This window comes from Nomascus leucogenys, chromosome 6 (assembly GCF_006542625.1).
Source record: "Nomascus leucogenys isolate Asia chromosome 6, Asia_NLE_v1, whole genome shotgun sequence".
NCBI lineage: Eukaryota > Metazoa > Chordata > Mammalia > Primates > Hylobatidae > Nomascus > Nomascus leucogenys.
Genome location: NC_044386.1, coordinates 75260709 through 75280117, shown reverse-complemented (window position 1 = coordinate 75280117; position 19409 = coordinate 75260709). Strand labels below are relative to the sequence as shown.

General features: G+C 41.6%; 1 protein-coding gene across 1 annotated transcript in view; it reads right to left on the bottom strand.

The window, feature by feature from the left end:
* The window catches only part of GABRG3 (gamma-aminobutyric acid type A receptor gamma3 subunit), a 562783-nt gene that overhangs the window by 493904 nt on the left and 49470 nt on the right, over nucleotides 1-19409 (bottom strand). Inside the window, exon 3 of the mRNA XM_003272775.2 lies at nucleotides 14819-14886. Coding sequence (XP_003272823.1) covers nucleotides 14819-14886 — 68 coding nt within the window. The remainder of the gene's footprint in view (nucleotides 1-14818; nucleotides 14887-19409) is intronic.

Genomic DNA, 19409 nt, shown 5'->3' with positions numbered 1-19409 from the left:
TATCCAATCGAAGTACAGAAGTTCAAGATGAAAGGAAAATAAGAAGCTATTCACACATCTGAAGGAGGCAGTGCATGAGATCGCCGCTAACAAAGATCTGGTGTCTTATCATGATTACTGACATCTCAGTGTCCCTAAATCACTGAAAAGTTCCCATTCATTCCTACAATGGGCAACACCCCATCCTACCAGGTGGCATCTCTAATGACATTTTGTATAAAATGATGAGACGTTCTAAGATACCAGAGGACAGAGAAAAGAGGACACAGAGTGTGAGTTTAAAATTAAGCAGTTTTACACGTCAAACGTGCCTTTTGGCCAAGCCCACCCAGGTTCCCTTCTTCTTCCAGGGATGGAGACATGTGCGTGGTGGTCCTTTCATCTTCCAGATGGACGGCCTGTGAACTCTCAGAGGAGTCTCCTAAGCTGCGTCACTCCATTACCCGTGAGCTTGGGTGCTGACAGCCATGGCCTCATAGGTTTAATGTCAAGATTGCATCCTCAAAACAGCAGAAGCCCTGGACACAGTGTTAGCTAAGACTACTGGAGCAAAAGAAGCCTACTAACTAAGGAAATTGTGACCTGAAGACAGTAGTATGCAGGCATGTAGAGCACGATGTGTTCACACAGAAAACAGACTAGCGGGCATGCACGTGAGAGGCAGAGGGAGATAAGGACTGCTATCCATTCACTCACTTGACACATATTTACAAGGGCCTCTGGACTGGATGCTTGGGGTAAGTAAGTGACCAAAAAGACATGTGGGCCTTGGTCCAGGGCTCATGGGCATCTGCCACACAAGACTCGATGGATCGCAGGCTCGAAAGCCTTTAAGTGTCATCTTCTTTTTTGTTCTTGGAGATTTTTTTTTTTTTAATTTGCAGAGATCATTCCCACATACCTTGTGTGGCTCCTCCAGGGTAGGACTCTATTGTTTTACTTACTAACATGTATATCTTAAATATTATTGTTCCTATTGTTATTAGTGTGGGAAGAGTTATTCTTCCAGTGATGAAACAAATCTTGAACACACACACTTAATGTGCAAAGGTATTATTTTTCACTTATTTTTTTAAATAAAATAAAACAAATAAATAACACACTGACCATGTGGCCACGGGCAGACTTCTTAATTTGCCCCAACATAAAATGAGAGCATTAAGAGAACTGGCCCTGAGTTACACGCATGGCCTGAATCTTCAATGATGGACTATTCTCTAACTCTGCAGAAAGAGGACGACAGGAGATCCACAAAGCCAGAGGAGATGTATGCTTTTTGCGAATAGAAAACATCAAATTAAGGCATCAACACAGGCATATACGTTTTCATACAGGGCAAGCTGTGTATGCTTTTCACATGGAGAAGTCATGGTGAGTTAGATGGTATCCCTCACATTTTAAGGTGGATGACAATGATCTGGAGATCCTGTTAAAATGCAGATTCTGATTCAAGGAGATCTGGGGTTTGGCATGATTCTCTGCATTTCTAACAAGCTTGCCAGTAATGCCAATTCCTCAGGTCCAAAGGCCATGAACACTGAGAGAAGAATTCATGGATGACATAAAACTGAAAGTGTCACAAAATTTACAGGTTGTAATATAATAGCAAGAATAGCAACAATCCTTTTGAACATTTACTATATACTATATTAATGCATAAAACCACAAAAAAATATATGACAGCAATAAAATTTTTTCATTTTTCAAGTGGAAAATGAAATATTGTTCATTTTATAAAATAATATGAAAACCACATATAAGACCATCATCCTCTTAAACAACTGAAAAGGGCCACATGCTTTTTTCATCTAAAGCTAATATTGCTAAAAGAAATACATTATTCGTACCCTTTAGTGTCGTTCAAAGCATCACTGTTTTATAGAAAAAACCTGAAAACAATGAACCCTAGAAAATCCTCTTATTCTCTAAACTGAAGGCAGTTCAGGAGGTTACTAAAGCAACAACAACAAAAATCTCCCAGTCAGATTGTATCTGCTTTGACTCTGCTCCAACTTACTTCCTTGCTAGCTATCCAGAATCAATTCAGAATCAATCCTTATTCCACCTAAACTTAAATTTCCAAATCAAGGATGCATGGCTAGGATAGGATACCTTGCAGTAGACTGGCACTCTCACTAAGAGCAAGCAAGAAAGCTAAGCAAAAATCCATAGGAAGAAGCCAAAAACAGAGGCAGCAGGCTCATCATGGTAAACATTTCCTGCACGCCACTTCCCCCCAGAACTTGTCTTCTGCTGACAGGGCACGTAATGTGAAAACCTGGACAGACAGAATAAAAACCTGGCAGAGCCTGAGGGAAAAACTGGTCAAAGAGTCAAAAAAGGAGGGGCCACAATTTCAGGGAATATGAATGTCAGAGAAGAAAGCCAACCAATACTGGTTATCTCCTCGTCGTATTTACTGACTAAGTTGTACAACATAAGAGGTTAAAAAACAATCGTAGAAGATGGCCGAATAGGAACAGCTCCGGTCTACAGCTCCCAGCGTGAGCAACACAAAAGATGGGTGATTTCTGCATTTCCATCTGAGGTACCGGGTTCATCTCACTAGGGAGTGCCAAACAGTGGGTGCAGGACAGTCAGTGCAGCGCACTGGGCGCGAGCCAAAGCAGAGCGAGGCATTGCCTCACTCAGGAAGCGCAAGGGGTCAGGGAGTTCCCTTTCTTAGTCAAAGAAAGGGGTGACAGATGGCACCCGGAAAATTGGGTCACTCCCACCCTAATACCGTGCTTTTCCAACGGGCTTAGAAAACAGCACACCAGGAGATTGTGTCCTGCACCTGGCTCGGAGGGTCCTACGCCCACGGAGTCTCGCTGATTGCTAGCACAGCAATTTGAGATCAAACTGCAAGGCGGCAGTGAGGCTGGGGGAGGGGTGCCCGCCATTGCCCAGGATTGCTTAGGTAAACAAAGCAGCCAGGAAGCTCGAACTGGGTGGAGCCCACCACAGCTCAAGGAGGCCTGCCTGCCTCTGTAGGCTCCACCTCTGGGGGCAGGGCACAGACAAACAAAAAGTCAGCAGTAACCTCTGTAGACTAAAATGTCCCTGTCTGACAGCTTTGAAGAGAGTAGGGGTTCTCCCAGCACGCAGCTGGAGATCTGAGAACAGGCAGACTGCCTCCTAAAGTGGGTCCCTCACCCCCGAGCAGCCTAAGTGGGAGGCATCCTCCAGTAGGGACAGACTGACACCTCACTCGGCCGGGTACTCCTCTGAGACAAAACTTCCAGAGGAACAATCAGACAGCTGAATTTGTGGTTCACAAAAATCCACTGTTCTGCAGCCACCGCTGCTGACACCCAGCCAAACAGGGTCTGGAGTGGACCTCTAGCAAACTCCAACAGACATGCAGCTGAGGGCCCTGTCTGGTAGAAGGAAAACTAACAAACAGAAAGGACATCCACACCAAAAACCCATCTGTACATCACCATCATCAAAGACCAAAAGTAGAAAAAACTACAAAGATGGGGAGAAAACAGAGCAGAAAAACTGGAAACTCTAAAAAGCAGAGCACCTCTCCTCCTCCAAAGGAACGCAGTTCCTCACCAGCAACGGAACAAAGCTGGACAGAGAATGACTTTGACGAGCTGAGAGAAGAAGGCTTCAGACGATCAAACTACTCTGAGCTACAGGAGGAAATTCAAACCAATGGCAAAGAAGTTAAAAACTTTGAAAAAAAATTAGACGAATGTTTAACTAAAATAACCAATGCAGAGAAGTGCTTAAAGGAGCTGATGGAGCTGAAAGCCAAGTTTCGAGAACTATGTGAAGAATGCAGAAGCCTCAGTAGCTGATGTGATCAACTGGAAGAAAGGGTATCAGTGATGGAAGATGAAATGAATGAAATGAAATGAAAAGGGAAGTTTAGAGAAAAAAGAATAAAAAGAAACAAACAAAGCCTCCAAGAAACATGGGACTATGTGAAAAGACCAAATCTACGTCAGATTGGTGTACCTGAAAGTGATGGGGAGAATGGAACCAAGTTGGAAAACACTCTGCAAGATATTATCCAGGAGAACTTCCCCAATCTAGGAAGGCAGGCCAATATTCAGATTCAGGAAATACAGAGAACGCCACAAAGATACTCCTGAAGAAGAGCAACTCCAAGACACATAATTGTCAGATTCACCAAAGTTGAAACGAAGGAAAAAATGTTAAGGGCAGCCAGAGAGAAAGGTCGGATTACCCACAAAGGGAAGCCCATCAGACTAACAGCTGATCTCTAAGCAGAAACTCTACAAGCCAGAAGAGAGTGGGGGCTGATATTCACCATTCTTAAAGAAAAGAATTTTCAACCCAGAATTTCACATCCAGCCAAACTAAGTTTCACAAGTGAAGGAGAAATAAAATACTTTACATACAAGCAAATGCTGAGAGATTTTGTCATCACCAGGTCTGCCCTAAAAGAGTTCCTGAAGGAAGCACTAAACATGGAAGGGAACAACCGGTACCAGCCACTGCAAAAACATGCCAAATTGTAAAGACCATCGAGGCTAGGAAGAAACTGCATCAACTAATGAGCAAAATAACCAGCTAACATCATAATGACAGGATCAAATTCACACATGACAATATTAACTTTAAATGTAAATGGGCTAAATGCTCCAATTAGAAGACAGAGACTGGCAAATTGGATAAGGAGTCAGGACCCATCAGTGTGCTGTATTCAGGAGACCCATCTCACACGCAGAGACACACATAGACTCAAAATAAAGGGATGGAGGAAGATCTACCAAGCAAATGGAAAACAAAAAAAGGCAGGGGTTGCAATCCTAGTCTCTGATAAAATAGACTGTAAACCAACAAAGATCAAAAGAGAAAAAGAAGGCCATTACATGATGGTAAAGGGATCAATTCAACAAGAAGAGCTAACTATCTTACAAATATATGCATCCAATACAGGAGCACCCAGATTCATAAAGCAACTCCTGAGTGACCTACAAAGAGACTTAGACTCCTACACAATAATAATGGGAGATTTTAACAACCCACTGTCAACATTAGATCAATGAGACAGAAAGTTAACAAGATACCCAGGAATTGAACTCAGCTCTGCACCAAGTGGAACTAATAGACATCCACAGAGCTCTCCACCCCAAATCAACAGAATATACATTTTTTTCAGCACCATACCACACCTATTCCAAAATTGACCACATAGTTGGAAGTAAAGCTCTCCTCAGCAAATGTAAAAGAACAGAAATTATAACAAACTGTCTCTCAGACCACAGTGCAATCAAACTAGAACTCAGGATTAAGAAACTCACTCAAAACCACTCAACTACATGGAAACTGAACAACCTGCTCCTGAATGACTACATGGTACATAATGAAATGAGGGCAGAAATAAAGATGTTCTTTCAAACCAACGAGAACAAAGACACAACATACCAGAACCTCTGGGACACATTCAAAGCGGTGTGTAGAGGGAAATTTATAGCACTAAATGCCCACAAGAGAAAGCAGGAAACATCCAAAATTGACACCCTAACATCACAATTAAAAGAACTAGAAAAGCAAGAGCAAACACATTCAAAAGCTAGCAGAAGGCAAGAAATAACTAAAATCAGAGCAGAACTGAAGGAAATAGAGACACAAAAACCCTTCAAAAAATTAATGAATCCAGGAGCTGGTTTTTTGAAAAGATCAACAAAATTGATAGACTGCTAGCAAGACTAATAAAGAAGAAGAGAGAGAAGAATCACATAGATGCAATAAAAAATGATAAAGGGGATATCACCACCGATCCCACAGAAATACAATCTACCATCAGAGAAAACTACAAACACCTCTATGCAAAAAACTAGAAAATCTAGAAGAAATGGATAAATTCCTCGACAAATACACCCTCCCAAGACTAAACCAGGAAGAATCTCTGAATAGACCAATAACAGGCTCTGAAATTGTGGCAATACTCAATATCTTACCAACCAAAAAGAGTCCAGGACCTGATGGATTCACAGCCAAATTCTAACAGAGGTACAAGGAGGAACTGGTACCATTCCTTCTGAAACTATTCCAATCAATAGAAAAAGAGAGAATCCTCCCTAACACATCTTATGAGGCCAGCGTCATCCTGATACCAAAGCCTGGCAGAGACACAACCAAAAAAGAGAATTTCAGACCAATATCCTTGACGAACATTGATGCAAATGTCCTCAGTAAAATACTGGCAAACCGAATCCAGCAGCACATCAAAAAGCTTATCCACCATGATCAAGTGGGTTTCAGCCCTGGGATGCAAGGCTGGTTCAACATATGCAAATCAATAAATGTAATCCAGCATATAAACAGAACCAAAGACAAAAACCACATGATTATCTCAATAGATGCAGAAAAGGCCTTTGAAAAAATTCAACAACATTTCATGCCAAAAACTCTCAATAAATTAGGTATTGATGGGACGTGTCTCAAAATAATAAGAACTATCTATGACAAACCCACAGCCAATATCACACTGAATGGGCAAAAACTGGAAGCATTCCCTTTGAAAACTGGAACAAGACAGGGATGTCCTCTCTCACCACTTCTATTCAACATGGTGTTGGAAGTTCTGGCCAGGGCAATCAGGCAGGAGAAGGAAATAAAGGGTATTCAATTAGGAAAAGAGGAAGTCAAATTGTCCCTGTTTGCAGATGACATGATTGTATATCTAGAAAACCCCATTGTCTCAGCCCAAAATCTCCTCAAGCTGATAAGCAACTTCAGCAAAGTCTTAGGATACAAAATCAATGTACAAAAATCACAAGCATTCTTATACACCAATAACAGACAAACAGAGAGCCAAATCATGAGTGAACTCCCATTCACAATTGCTTCAAAGAGAATAAAATACCTAGGAATCCAACTTACAAGGGATGTGAAGGACCTCTTCATGGAGAACTACAAACCACTGCTCAATGAAATAAAAGAGGATACAAACAAATGGAAGAACATTCCATGCTCATGGGTTAGAAGAATCAATATCATGAAAATGGCCATACTGGCTAAGGTAATTTATAGATTCAATGCCATCCCCATCAAGCTACCAATGACTTTCTTCACAGAATTGGAAAAAACTACTTTAAAGTTCATATGGAATCAAAAAAGAGCCTGCATCGCCAAGTCAATCCTAACCCAAAAGAACAAAGCTGGAGGCATCACAGTACCTGACTTCAAACTATACTACAAGGCTACAGTAACCAAAACAGCATGGTACTGATACCAAAACAGAGACATAGATCAATGGAACAGAACAGAGCCCTCAGAAATAATGCCGCATATCTACAACTATCTGATCTTTAACAAACCTGACAAAAACAAGAAATGGGGAAAGGATTCCCTATTTAATAAATGGTGCTGGGAAAACTGGCTAGCCATATGTAGAAAGCTGAAACTAGATCCCTTCCTTACACCTTATACAAAAATTAATTCAAGATGGATTAAAGACTCACATGTTAGACCTAAAACCATAAAAACCCTAGAAGAAAACCTAGGCAATACCATTCAGGACATAGGCATGGGCAAGGACTTCATGTCTAAAACATCAAAAGCAATGGCAACAAAAGCCAAAATTGACAAATGGGATCTAATTAAACTAAAGAGCTTCTGCACAGCAAAAGAAACTACCATCAGAGTGAACAGGCAACCTACAGAATGGGAGAAAATTTTCACAACCTACTCATCTGACAAAGGGCTAATATCCAGAATCTACAATGAACTCAAACAAATTTACAAGAAAAAAACAAACAACCCCATCAAAAAGTGGGTGAAGGGCATGAACAGACACTTCTCAAAAGAAGACATTTATGCAGCCAAAAAATACATGAGAAAATGCTCATCATCACTGGCCATCAGAGAAATGCAAATCAAAACCACAATGAGATACCATCTCACACTAGTTAGAATGGCCATCATTAAGAAGTCAGGAAACAACAGGTGCTGGAGAGGATGTGGAGAAATAGGAACACTTTTACACTGTTGGTGGGACTGTAAACTAGTTCAACCATGTGGAAGTCAGTGTGGTGATTCCTCAGGGATCTAGAACTAGAAATACCATTTGTCCCAGCCATCCCATTACTGAGTATATACCCAAAGGACTATAAATCATGCTGCTATAAAGACACATGCACACGTATGTTTACTGTGGCACTATTCGCAATAGCAAAGACTTGGAACCAACCCAAATGTCCAACAATGATAGAATGGATGAAGAAAATGTGGCACATATACACCATGGAATATTATGCAGCCATAAAAATGATGAGTTCATGTCCTTTGTAGGGACATGGATGAAACTGGAAACCATCATTCTCAGTAAACTATCGCAAGGACAAAAAACCAAACACCGCATGTTCTCACTCATAGGTGAGAATTGAACAATGAGAACTCATGGACACAGGAAGGGGAACATCACCCTCCGGGGACTGTTGTGGGGTGAGGGGAGGAGGGGGGGACAGCATTAGGAGATATACCTAATGCTAAATGACGAGCTAATGGGTGCAGCAAACCAACATGGCACATGGATACATATGTAACAAACCTGCACATTGTGCACATGTACCCTAAAACCTCAAGTATAATAATTAAAAAAAATTGTAAAAATGGCTTAAAAAGAAGGGCTGTATTTTCAGCCATTTTTTGGTGTTGACACATTCCAGGCCCTCAGTTGGGACCTCTGGGGAACGATGCAGAAAGGTAAGGGAACCAAAGCCCAGTGGAGCCTCTGCAAGGCCAGCTCAGACCTACAGAGAGGCAAGGGAAAAACCACCCAATGCCTCTACAAATCTTTGTACACAATGAAAATCATCAGGTGATATGGTTTCGATGTTTCATCCCCTCCAAATCTCATGTTAAAATGTGATTCCCTTGTTGGATGTGGGGCCTGGTGGGAGGTGTTTGCATCATAGACATGGATCCCTCATGAATGGCTTAGTGCTGTGCTCATGGTAATGAGTGAGTTCTCACTGTTAGTTCACAAGAGATCTGGTTGTTTAAAAGAGGCTGGCACCTCCTCCCTCTCTCTCTTGCTCCCTCTCACCATTGACAAGCTGGCTCCTCCTTCACCTCTGCCATGATTGGAAGCTTCCTGAGGCTCTCATCAGAAGCAGATGCTGGTGCCGTGCTTGTACAGCCAGCAGAACTGTGAACCAAATAAACCTCTTTTCTTTATAAATTGCCCAGTCTCAGATATTCCTTTACAGCAATACAAACAGACTAATGCATCAGGCATACCAAGTAATAGAAAGAAGCAAGAAAACAGACATTAGAAATGGAACCAGAGATGGCAGCAGGGACTTCATGGCTAATGTGTTCCAGAAAACAGATTGCAAGATGGAGAATCTCACCAGAGAACTAACATACATTAGAAAGAATCAAATTAAAATTTTCGAACTGAAAACATAATAACTGAAATCAAGAACTCAATAGACAGACAGCTTTAAAAGATCACAGGACAGAGATGAAGAGTGACTTCATATGCCGAAAGATGGAGTGCAAAGGAAGAAATAAAAAACAGCACAAGCATAAAAGCAAGTGGGACCTGGGAGAAGCATGTAACCTTCACATGACCAGAGTCCTAGAATGGTGCCAAAACAATATTTAAGAAATAATGGCCACTGTTTTTCAAACACTGCTGAAAGTTATCAAACTACAGATGCAAAAACTGCTATGAACTTCACGCAGGAGGAATGCAAAGAAAAACAAAACATGGTCAGGGGCATCATGGTGCTTCAGCAGTCACTTATTTTAAACTTTCCTGAGTTTAGATGACTCCAAAAGAGTTCCACAAAGCAACAGGTCATCCTCCAGTAGTGACCAAATGGAATTTACCTTCCACAGGCCCTAATCAGGACTTGGTATCCTGACTTCACTTCTTAAAGCTTCAGCCACAGTGGAATGGAGCAGAGATAAGGTTGAGAGGCCTCATGTGTTCTCTTATTTCTCTGGCTGCATGTCATCTTTTCAGTTTTAAATGTGTAGGTTATCTATCATATAATATAATTCTGGTGATGTTGGACCTGTCCCATAATCCACAGAGCCATCTCATTAATTTCTGGTAACACATGGTCACGCTATAGTCACATCACACTGGCTCACTACAAGTCTTAGATTTCCTCAGATGAATTAGTATCAGTACTTTTTAAAATGAAGGAAAAAAGCCATCCTACAAGGCTGACTATTGTATAATTTGAAGTATATGACACTTAGGAAAAAGCAAAACTATGGAAACAGTAAAATTATCAGTGGTTGCCAGCGTCTGGGGAGAGGAAAGGATAAACAGGTGGAGCACAGAGGATTTAAGGGTAGTGCCACTGTTCTTAAGATACTATAGTGGCAGATACATGGCATTAGACATTTGTCGGAATCCATAAAATAAACAACACCAAGAGTGAATCCTAATATAAGCCGTAGGCTTTGAATGATAAACATGGATTAAGGTGCATTCATCCATTGTAACAAATACAATACACTAATGCAAGATGTTAATAATAATGTGTTGTGTGTGTTGTGTGTGTGTGTGTCTCTGTGTGTGTAGAGGAAAATATACAGGGGAACTCTACTTTCTGCTTAATTTTTATGTAAACCTAAAAATGCTCAAAAAATAAAATTTATTAATTTAATTCTTTAAAAAAAAAACACAGAAAAGCAATCGTAACACTGAGCCCTTTATGTCTGGAGTTCCATGTTAAGGCTGTGACCCTACAGGTATGTACAGCTGCTGTGTGTCCATATTGACTAGGAAACAAAGCCAGGGCTTTGTTGCCAAGCAGGTCACACTCAGAACCTTGCTCTAAGATCTCCTCCACAAGCTCCCACTTACTGGACACAAACAAGCAGAAAGGTCAATATCTTCTCCACTATGGTCCTGTGAAGATTAAAGGATTTGGGGTCAATAGCACAGAGTAAGTGTCAGAACATTGGTTTTCTTCTTTGCTTTCCTAAAAGGCTGCTTGAAGTGGATATTCTCAAAAATAAACTCACAAGCTCCCTTGCATGCAGCTTTCCTGGTGTGGAAACAAACCACGCACACTTTCTAGGATGAATGCTACACATTTAGGTATGTTGCAGCGACAAAGGCAGAGGATGATATGGAAGCTTCATGTAAAGGAACATTCCCCTGGTCCCGTTTCTAATCTCGATAACTAGAAAAAGCATAAACAGCTCCAGGATAAACAAGACAAATATAATCTATTAAACAATAGATTGAGACACAACTTCATTTCCACTCAACAGAAGGAATGGCTGAGGTGGAATCTTCAGTGTTAATAATATCAATAAAAGGCAGAAAGTGTGAGAGAAGGAGGAAGAAGAGGAAGGAGAAGGTGAAATAGTCATTGCTCCCTGTTTCATTGATTGTTAAATGACTATTTGGACAAGAAGCCATAATTTTACCAGGCTTGACCTTTACGGTCAAACCCCCAATACAAATTTACATCCTTAAACCCTGTCTGCACCTCTAAATTGTGCTTCTTCTCATCCTGTATTCTTTGATTGTCTTAGTCTTTCTTATATTCTTTTTTATTGCTAACTCAATCCCCAATACCCACCTACACCGTCAGTTCTCTACTTTTAAATTTCTATTATTTTTCCTAAGATCTGTGTTTCATTTTTAAGCCCTTTACTTCTTTTAAAATTGCCTTGTTTGGTTGCACAGACATAGCGGGTCTACGTGATGCGCTCGGCAATGTGAGATGCCCTTATTATTCTGGCGTCCCAGCAAAGCATTCCCAGCGCAAAGGGAAGAAACACTCATTCTTCCAGAAGTGGTTCCCGAGGCCCCTGCCTCCTGAGGGCTTTGAAACTTCCCTCATGCCAGCCAGAGCCTGCCAGCTCCGGGCTGCTTAGAAGGGAACCTACCTCCACTCTGGCACTTAGCTCATCCACAGACTCGCCCCACCAAAGCAGGCCTTGGTTCATCGTGTCTCACCTTCACCCACCGCGATGCCTCACATTAGTCGGATGGCAAATGTGCGTGAAGGAACAGAGAGAGACACACAGCAACTCACCCAAGGAGAACATGGGAATTAAACATGTAAATGCGCATGTGTGTGCGTGTGTGTGCCTGTGTGTGTGCGTGTGATGCGTGTGTACACGTGTATGTGTGTGTGTGCCTGTGTGTGTGCGTGTGGTGTGTGTGCACACGCGTACGTGTGTGTGCCTGTGTGTGTGCATGAGTGTGTGCATGTGTGCATGCGTGTGTGTGTGTGCCTTTCAAACAAATCCTTGCCTGCCCTCTATGCTTTGCTGAGCTGAGGTAGGCTAGTAGTACGTTGTGTCTTCCTCAGGAAATCAGACTCCAGAATGGCCTAGACAGTGCCATCCCTGCTGTGCGCTGACTACGGCCTCGGCACTCTTTGCAGAGGAAAGCACTTGCTAGCATTCGGCTTCCCCAGGGCTGCGTGCCAGCTGCTTCCGACTCACACAGCAGCAGGCAGCCACACTGGCTCCCCACCCCTTCGGTAGGGTAGAGAGCCATGCTAGAAAGAAAACCAACTGGACTAAATGAAGTTTCAAAATATTCAGGGCAAGTTTTACAAATGAGAGAGTTAATAGAAAAAAGCTTTCTACTCCACATCCTGCCACAGCTCAGCCTTGGAAACCTGCTGTGTCAGCCTCCAGATGAGCAGGACGCTGTGTACACGTGTTTTCCTCCTGGGCCCAGGGCTTACAATGCCCCTGGCCATTCTAAGGTTGTTTCTCACCCCACAGGGAAGGATCAGAGTTCATGATTTCAAGTCCCTAATGTGAGCTCTGCATCACCATGTAGTTTTTGTTTTTTTCAGAGAGAGAGGGGTCTGACTAGCGATCTTAATGGAATTTTTTTTTTTTTTTTTTTTGAGATGAAGTCTAGCTCTGTCGCCCAGGCTGGAGTGCAGTGGCTCGATCTTGGCTCACTGCAACCTCCGCCTCCCGGATTCAAGCGATTCTTCTGCCTCAGCCTCTCGAGTAGCTGGGACTACAGGCGCCCGCCACCATGCCCAGCTGATTTTTTGTATTTTTAGTAGAGATGGGGTTTCATCATGTTGACCAGGCTGGTCTCAAACTCCTGACCTCGTGATCTGCCTGCCTCAGCCTCCCAAAGTGCTGGGATTACAGGCGTGAGCCACCGCGCCTGGCCTGGATTTGAACTAATCTCATGAAATATGACCTGCTCAGATCTCTGATGGGAAAACGTTTTCACAGTTTCCAAATGCAGGGATCTGTTTTGGAGGAAGAGAAGGCTGAGGTCCAACTCTTAACTGCAGCTTCAGGGCCTTGGTCACAGCTGCCCCTGTGTGCTCCTCCAGGCATCTCTCCACACATCACTCCCTCGTCCCCAGCTGTGTGATGCACTCTGTCCTCCTGTGTTACCAAGGACCTTCAAACTTTATCCCACCTAGCAAACTCTTGCCTATCTGTCAAATTTCAGATGAAGAGGACCTCACTGGAGAAATCCCTTCCACTCCTGCAGCAGGGCCGTATCACCCTGAAGGAGCCTGTCACTCACTCGGCCTCCTTCTCTGCAGCCCGTGATTTCCACATGAAAATTCCCGTAGATTCCAATAACAAAGCCTAACACGAGGCACAAAGTAAATTCTAAAGTTATAGGCCTGCAGGAAAATCCCTCTATATGCAAATGCAATTGACTTCCTGAAATAATTCTGTAACCCAATAGCCAGGAAGGCACTTCTTCGAGTGTTAGACATAAATACATGTTAGACATAAAGGTGTTGAATAAACGGTTGTGGAACAAATGCAAGAAAATAAAACTCCAGAACAAGAAACATACATAAGAAAGGGGTACTCTATGCAGTCAACTGAATAATGATATATCAGGAAAAGGGAATATTACATTCACAACTTGATTTTAATATACAGCCATCTGCAGCACATAGGTTGTGTGAAATAATTCTCCTTTGTTCATTCCACTTCTTTGCTCCAGTTTAGGGATGATATGGAGATTTTTTAAGTGAATCACCCACAAATATAACTTTACTCCTGCATGGAACCCTTATATCACCAGAGAAAAGAACACTTTTAAAATCTGGCAATGAAAAGAAATGATTTTGCTACTAATTTTGGAGGGGTTATTTCCATCCACAGAACACTGCAATGAAAAGAAGACATTTAAGTCAGCATTTTGGCAATTCCCCTCCCTCGGCCTCACATGTCTCCCCAAATCAGGAGCAAATGTGCAGCAGGGAGCACAGGCAGGACCTCCACAGGCGCAGGCAGGAGCTCCTGACAACGCTTGAGGCTGCAATTGCCAGGCCTGCGCAGGGATCCTAGGTAGTCCTGTTAACCCCTTGCGGGCAGGTGGACTGTGGCCTTCAGCCCACCACAGATGGCTCTCACCCTAATGTATTCCAATACCCCCACACTTGCTTCATAGCCAGGCACTTTTGCACAGGGAAGGGCTTCTTTCACATCCAGTAGTTCTTGAGCTGAATTTGCTTATAAGCCTGTGGGAATACCCTACTCGGGGAAAGCACATATTTGATCCCATACTAAAAAGCAGAGGCAGTTTATTTACTCTCAAAGTCCAAACTGAAGACAAAAGTATAATCTGAGTGATCTTGAATCCTTTCCTAAGAAACACTATAAAAGACAGGTCTCTTGGATGTTGAAAGAAGAAACTAAAAGTCAAAATGCTACTACTGTCACAAGCTCTATTTCTTCATTTCTTTTTTACCATTTTCAATATTCCAATCAGTGCTACAGATTTAAGAAGTCAGTGTGAGTTTTAAACTTGCATGATAAATCTCAAACAGAAATCCACAATGAGAATGTAACAAGAAGAGGTGCAACAGCCGTTAGATCAGAAAATAAAGGAGCTTCTTACCATGTTTATTGATGACACGGGACCAATGCTGTTAACATAAATGTCAACGTCAATTACGGTCGGTTTTACTGTGGAGAAAAATACATGTATGTTAATATTTCGTGCCGGAGAAAGACAGAGGAGAGCACATTCAAGTCCTAAAGTCTCATACATAGCATCACAAGGACATGTTGGAAACACACATGGGCAGAGCTTTCTTTGGGACTTCTCTTGTAATTATAAGTCAAGCCCTGCCTGCCTTTCTTTTCAAAATTCTTGAAGGATGAGAGATTCTTTCTTGTATCTTTTCAGTTCTATCTAGGAAAATAGAATATTTATACACTGCAAGTTGCCAGTCATGGAAGACTATAAAGATATACCGTAACATTACTTAAGCTGATTTTTATGGCAAAGATAGGAGATATAAGGTGAGCTACTGCATGAGTAATTTAATGTCAAAGTTTTGCTATAAAGCTCAACACAAGAGAGAAGCAATGTCAGTGACATTGTTGGGTTATGTGTCCACCACATAGCTGTCAAGCTATCTTTCCAAAGCAAAGCCACTCAAGGCAAAGTTCTAGTGAGACTATACGCCAATAAAAAATGAGAAATATCATTTATTGTTATCAATATGACTTAAAGATACATATACGCACATACATCAGAGTTTAAATCCAACTCAAAACACAATGGAAGGTTAATAAGTCAAAGAATTACTGTTTCAACTATGAAGGCATAACATTTATATAATCACAGGTTGATCTCTCTAACGCCATATGTCAGAGGCTGCCCTGGCTCATTTGGCTTTAAGGGAAACCAGTTTCTCTTTTGATGGCAGCAAAAGAACTGAGCAAGCCCGATCATGAGACAGCTGAGCCCACGGACCTCTGAGTCGGGGGCTGATGTCCTCTGAAAGGAGGACATTCCTTCACCCTGCACTCAGTGACTGACAAAGGACGGGACAGAGCCAATTCCAGAAAATTTCTGCCCAGGAGGAATATGAACAAGACTCCTGAACCTTTCCCCATGAAACAGACTGTTTCTATAGAAACAAGAGTGTAGTCTATGCAATTATGTCAATGTGCTTCCTTCAATTGTGCTGAAGAACTGAACATTCACAAAGGGAATTCCACACTCTACTTCTGAAACAATGAATGGCAGCTCTGAGCTCTCAGTCTCGTAAAATTGCACATCCACTGGTCTGTGCCCTAGGCAGCGATCCCCAGACCTTCACGTAATGAAAACAATGACAATGAATTTGAGCCAACTCCTACAACGTCCATCAGTACAGCCAAGTCATGTGAGCTGCAAGAGCGGTTGGCATTTTGGAAAATGCCCCAACACAATTCCATGCACTGTGTATATGGTGCTTAAGTCTCATAAAAGGAGTAGTCTTCATTTTACACTCAGCTCTGCTAACTACCATGGAAATTAGGTAGCATCTTTCTTCAAATTATTGGATTCAACAAGTGTTCCATCTCCAAACACTGCGAAACCTTTGATTATGCTTATACCAAAGGGTGTTCAGTCAGTCGGTTAAGGACCTGCTTTTAGCGAGAGAGTTTTCTGGTTGTTTCATACAACTTATTAGACTTTGGGCTTCCAGAGTTTTTTATATCATTAAATTAAAAGAACCAACAAACATAAAGCTTTAACAGCTTGCAGTGAGAAGCGGCAAGTGTAATAAGTGCAACAGTGCCATGAAGGGTGTAAGAGATAAGAGTTTACAATAAGTGTGCACACACACATACACTCGCAAAATGCCAAGGAAAATGAAAAGCTTTTAGTGGATGCTTTTTTTTTTTTTTTTTTGAGACAGGGTCTTGCTTTGTCTCGCATGGTGGAGTGCAATGGCGCAATCTCAGCTCACTGCAACCTCCACCTCCCAAGTTCAAGCGATTCTCCTGACTCAGCCTCCCAAGTAGCTGGGATTACAGGCGCCCGCCACCACGCCCAGCTAATTTTGTAATTTTAGTAGAGACGGGGTTTCACTATGTTAGCCAGGTTGGTCTCGAACTCCTGACCTCAAGTGATCTGCCCACCTCAGCCTCCCAAAGTGCTGGGATTACAGGCATGAGCCACCGTGCCCGGCCAGTAGATGCTCTTTTAAGCTGAGTCATGCTAATGTAAATGAAGCATTAGAATAGTAGCTCTGACAGTAGAAGCCAGGAAGGAGATTGGCCACAGGCAGCTCAGGGTTTATAATTCAAAGACTCAAGACTAAGCCCTGACAAATGATCTTCCACAAAGTTGCCAAGACCGTTCAATGAGGGAATGGACAGTCTTTTCAACCAACAGTCTTGGGAAAACTGGATATCCACAGGCAAAAGAATGAAGTTGGACCCTTACCTTACGCCATAAACAAAAATTAACTCAAAATGGACTTGAGACTTAACTGTAAGGTCTAAAACTACAAAACCATCAGAAGAAAACATGGTGGAAAGCTTATTGACATTGGATTTAACAACAATCTCTTGGATACAATACCAGAAGATCAGGCAACAAAAGAAAAATAAATGAATTTGACTATAACAAAATTTAAAACTTCTGTGCATATAGGGCACAACAGAGTAAAAAGACAACCCACTGAGTGGGAGAAAATATTTGCAAATTGTATCTCTGATAAGTGGTTAATATCCAGAACACATAAAGAACTCCTAGAACTCAACAACAAAAACAAACTAACCTGATTTAAATGGCAAAATAACGTAAATAGACATTTCCCCCAAGAAGATATACAAACGGACAATAAGCACATGAAAACATTATTAGTTATTAGAGAACTGCAAATCAAAACCACAAAATAACACCTTACACCCATTCGGACGGCTACTATTAAAAACAAATAAACAAACAACAATAAAAGCAACAGAAAATAACAAGTGCCAGCCTGGATATGAAGAAATTAGAATCTTGTGCACTGTTTGTAGGAAGAAAAATGATATACTCACTGTGGAAAATAGTAGAGTGATTCCTCAAAAAACTAAAAATACAATTACCATATGATCCAGTAGTTCCACTTCTGAGTATACACCCAAAGGAATTAAAAGGAGGGGCTCAAACAGATTGAACAGCTATGCTAATAATATTATTCACAATAGCCAAAAGGTAGAAACAATTCGAGTGCTCATTGACAAATGAACGGATTTAAAAAAGGTAGCATACATAGACAATGGAATATTATTTTGCCTTAAAGCAGAAGGATATTGTCGTACTGAGCTGGCTTCTCAAAACTCCAAGAAGTTTCTCTCTAAAACCAGACTTATGACAGCATGATTTACTTTAGAAAAATTGAGGAGAGGAAAAAAAAGGGTAGAAAAAAAGACAGAGAAGTTGTGCTTGGCTCAGCATGGGTTCATAGGGCATGGGTTCTTCAGTCATCTACCAGGGGAAGGTGGCAGGGCAGGAAGGCATCCCAGAGGAATGAGCCTATGGATTTATACAGAGCCCCAGAGCATGGAGGTGGCAGGCATCCAGGGCCACAAGGACCAGCAGTCAAAGTCACTTAGTTCTTTCTGAGTTGAGTCTTTTGATTAATACCTCTTACAAAAAGATAGTTCTCATGAAAATTTTTAAACTTATTGTATTTTATTACTTATTTATTTTGAGGCAGGGTCTTGTTCTGTTGCCAACGCTGCAGTGCAGTGGTGCAATCATGGCTCACTGCAGCCTGGACCTCCTGGGCTCAGGCAATCCTCCCATCTCAGCCTCCTAAGTAACTAGGACCACAGGCGCACACAACATATCAGGCTAATTTTTTAAATTTTTTGCAGAAACAGGGTCTCGCTATGTTGCCCAGGCTGGTCTTGAACTTCCAGATTCAAACAGCCTTTCCACTTGGGCCTCCCAAAGTGCTGAGATTACAGGTGTGAGCCACTGGGCTCAGCCACTCACATAAATTTCGAGTAAGTGTCTGGCGTATTTTAGGGAAATTAACTTAACATACAGTAGTGGAGAAGAAAAGATGTATTTGCTTTCTCTGAATCCCTACCTTATATGATTACTTCCTATTTTTAGGTCATGGGCACCTTTTAGCACCCTCAACAAGAAAAGCTGGTCGTTGGAAGGCAGGTCTGTGTGATTTACCCTCACCCTTCCCACAGCATCTGGCACTGTAGGTGACCCCTGGATGTTGCATAACTATGGTTCGTAAAAATTGCAGTTGTAAAGTTATAATTACTTAACTTTACATGTTAAATGCTCATGAGCTTGCCAACTGCAACACGAAAAAATATGTTCTTTTCTCTTTTAATTTTTCTTATTGATACATAACAGATGTACATATTTTTAGGACACGTGTTAATTTAATACATTTATATAGTCTATAAAGATCAAATCAGTGTAACTGGAATATCCATTGCCTTAAATATTTGTCTTTTCTTTGTGCTAGGAACATCTGAATTATTCTTTTTCAGTTATTTTGAAATGTACGATAGATCATTATAAACAACAGTCACCTTACTGATTATCTAGCACTGTCTTACTTTTGAAAGAGAATAATTTTTAAATGTCCCCTAGAACATGATGACGATTACAAGCTGACTCAAGTAGTCAAGTGGGCAAAGAGCTGATAAAAGATCATCTGAGACAAAGATGTTCCTAAAAATAATCA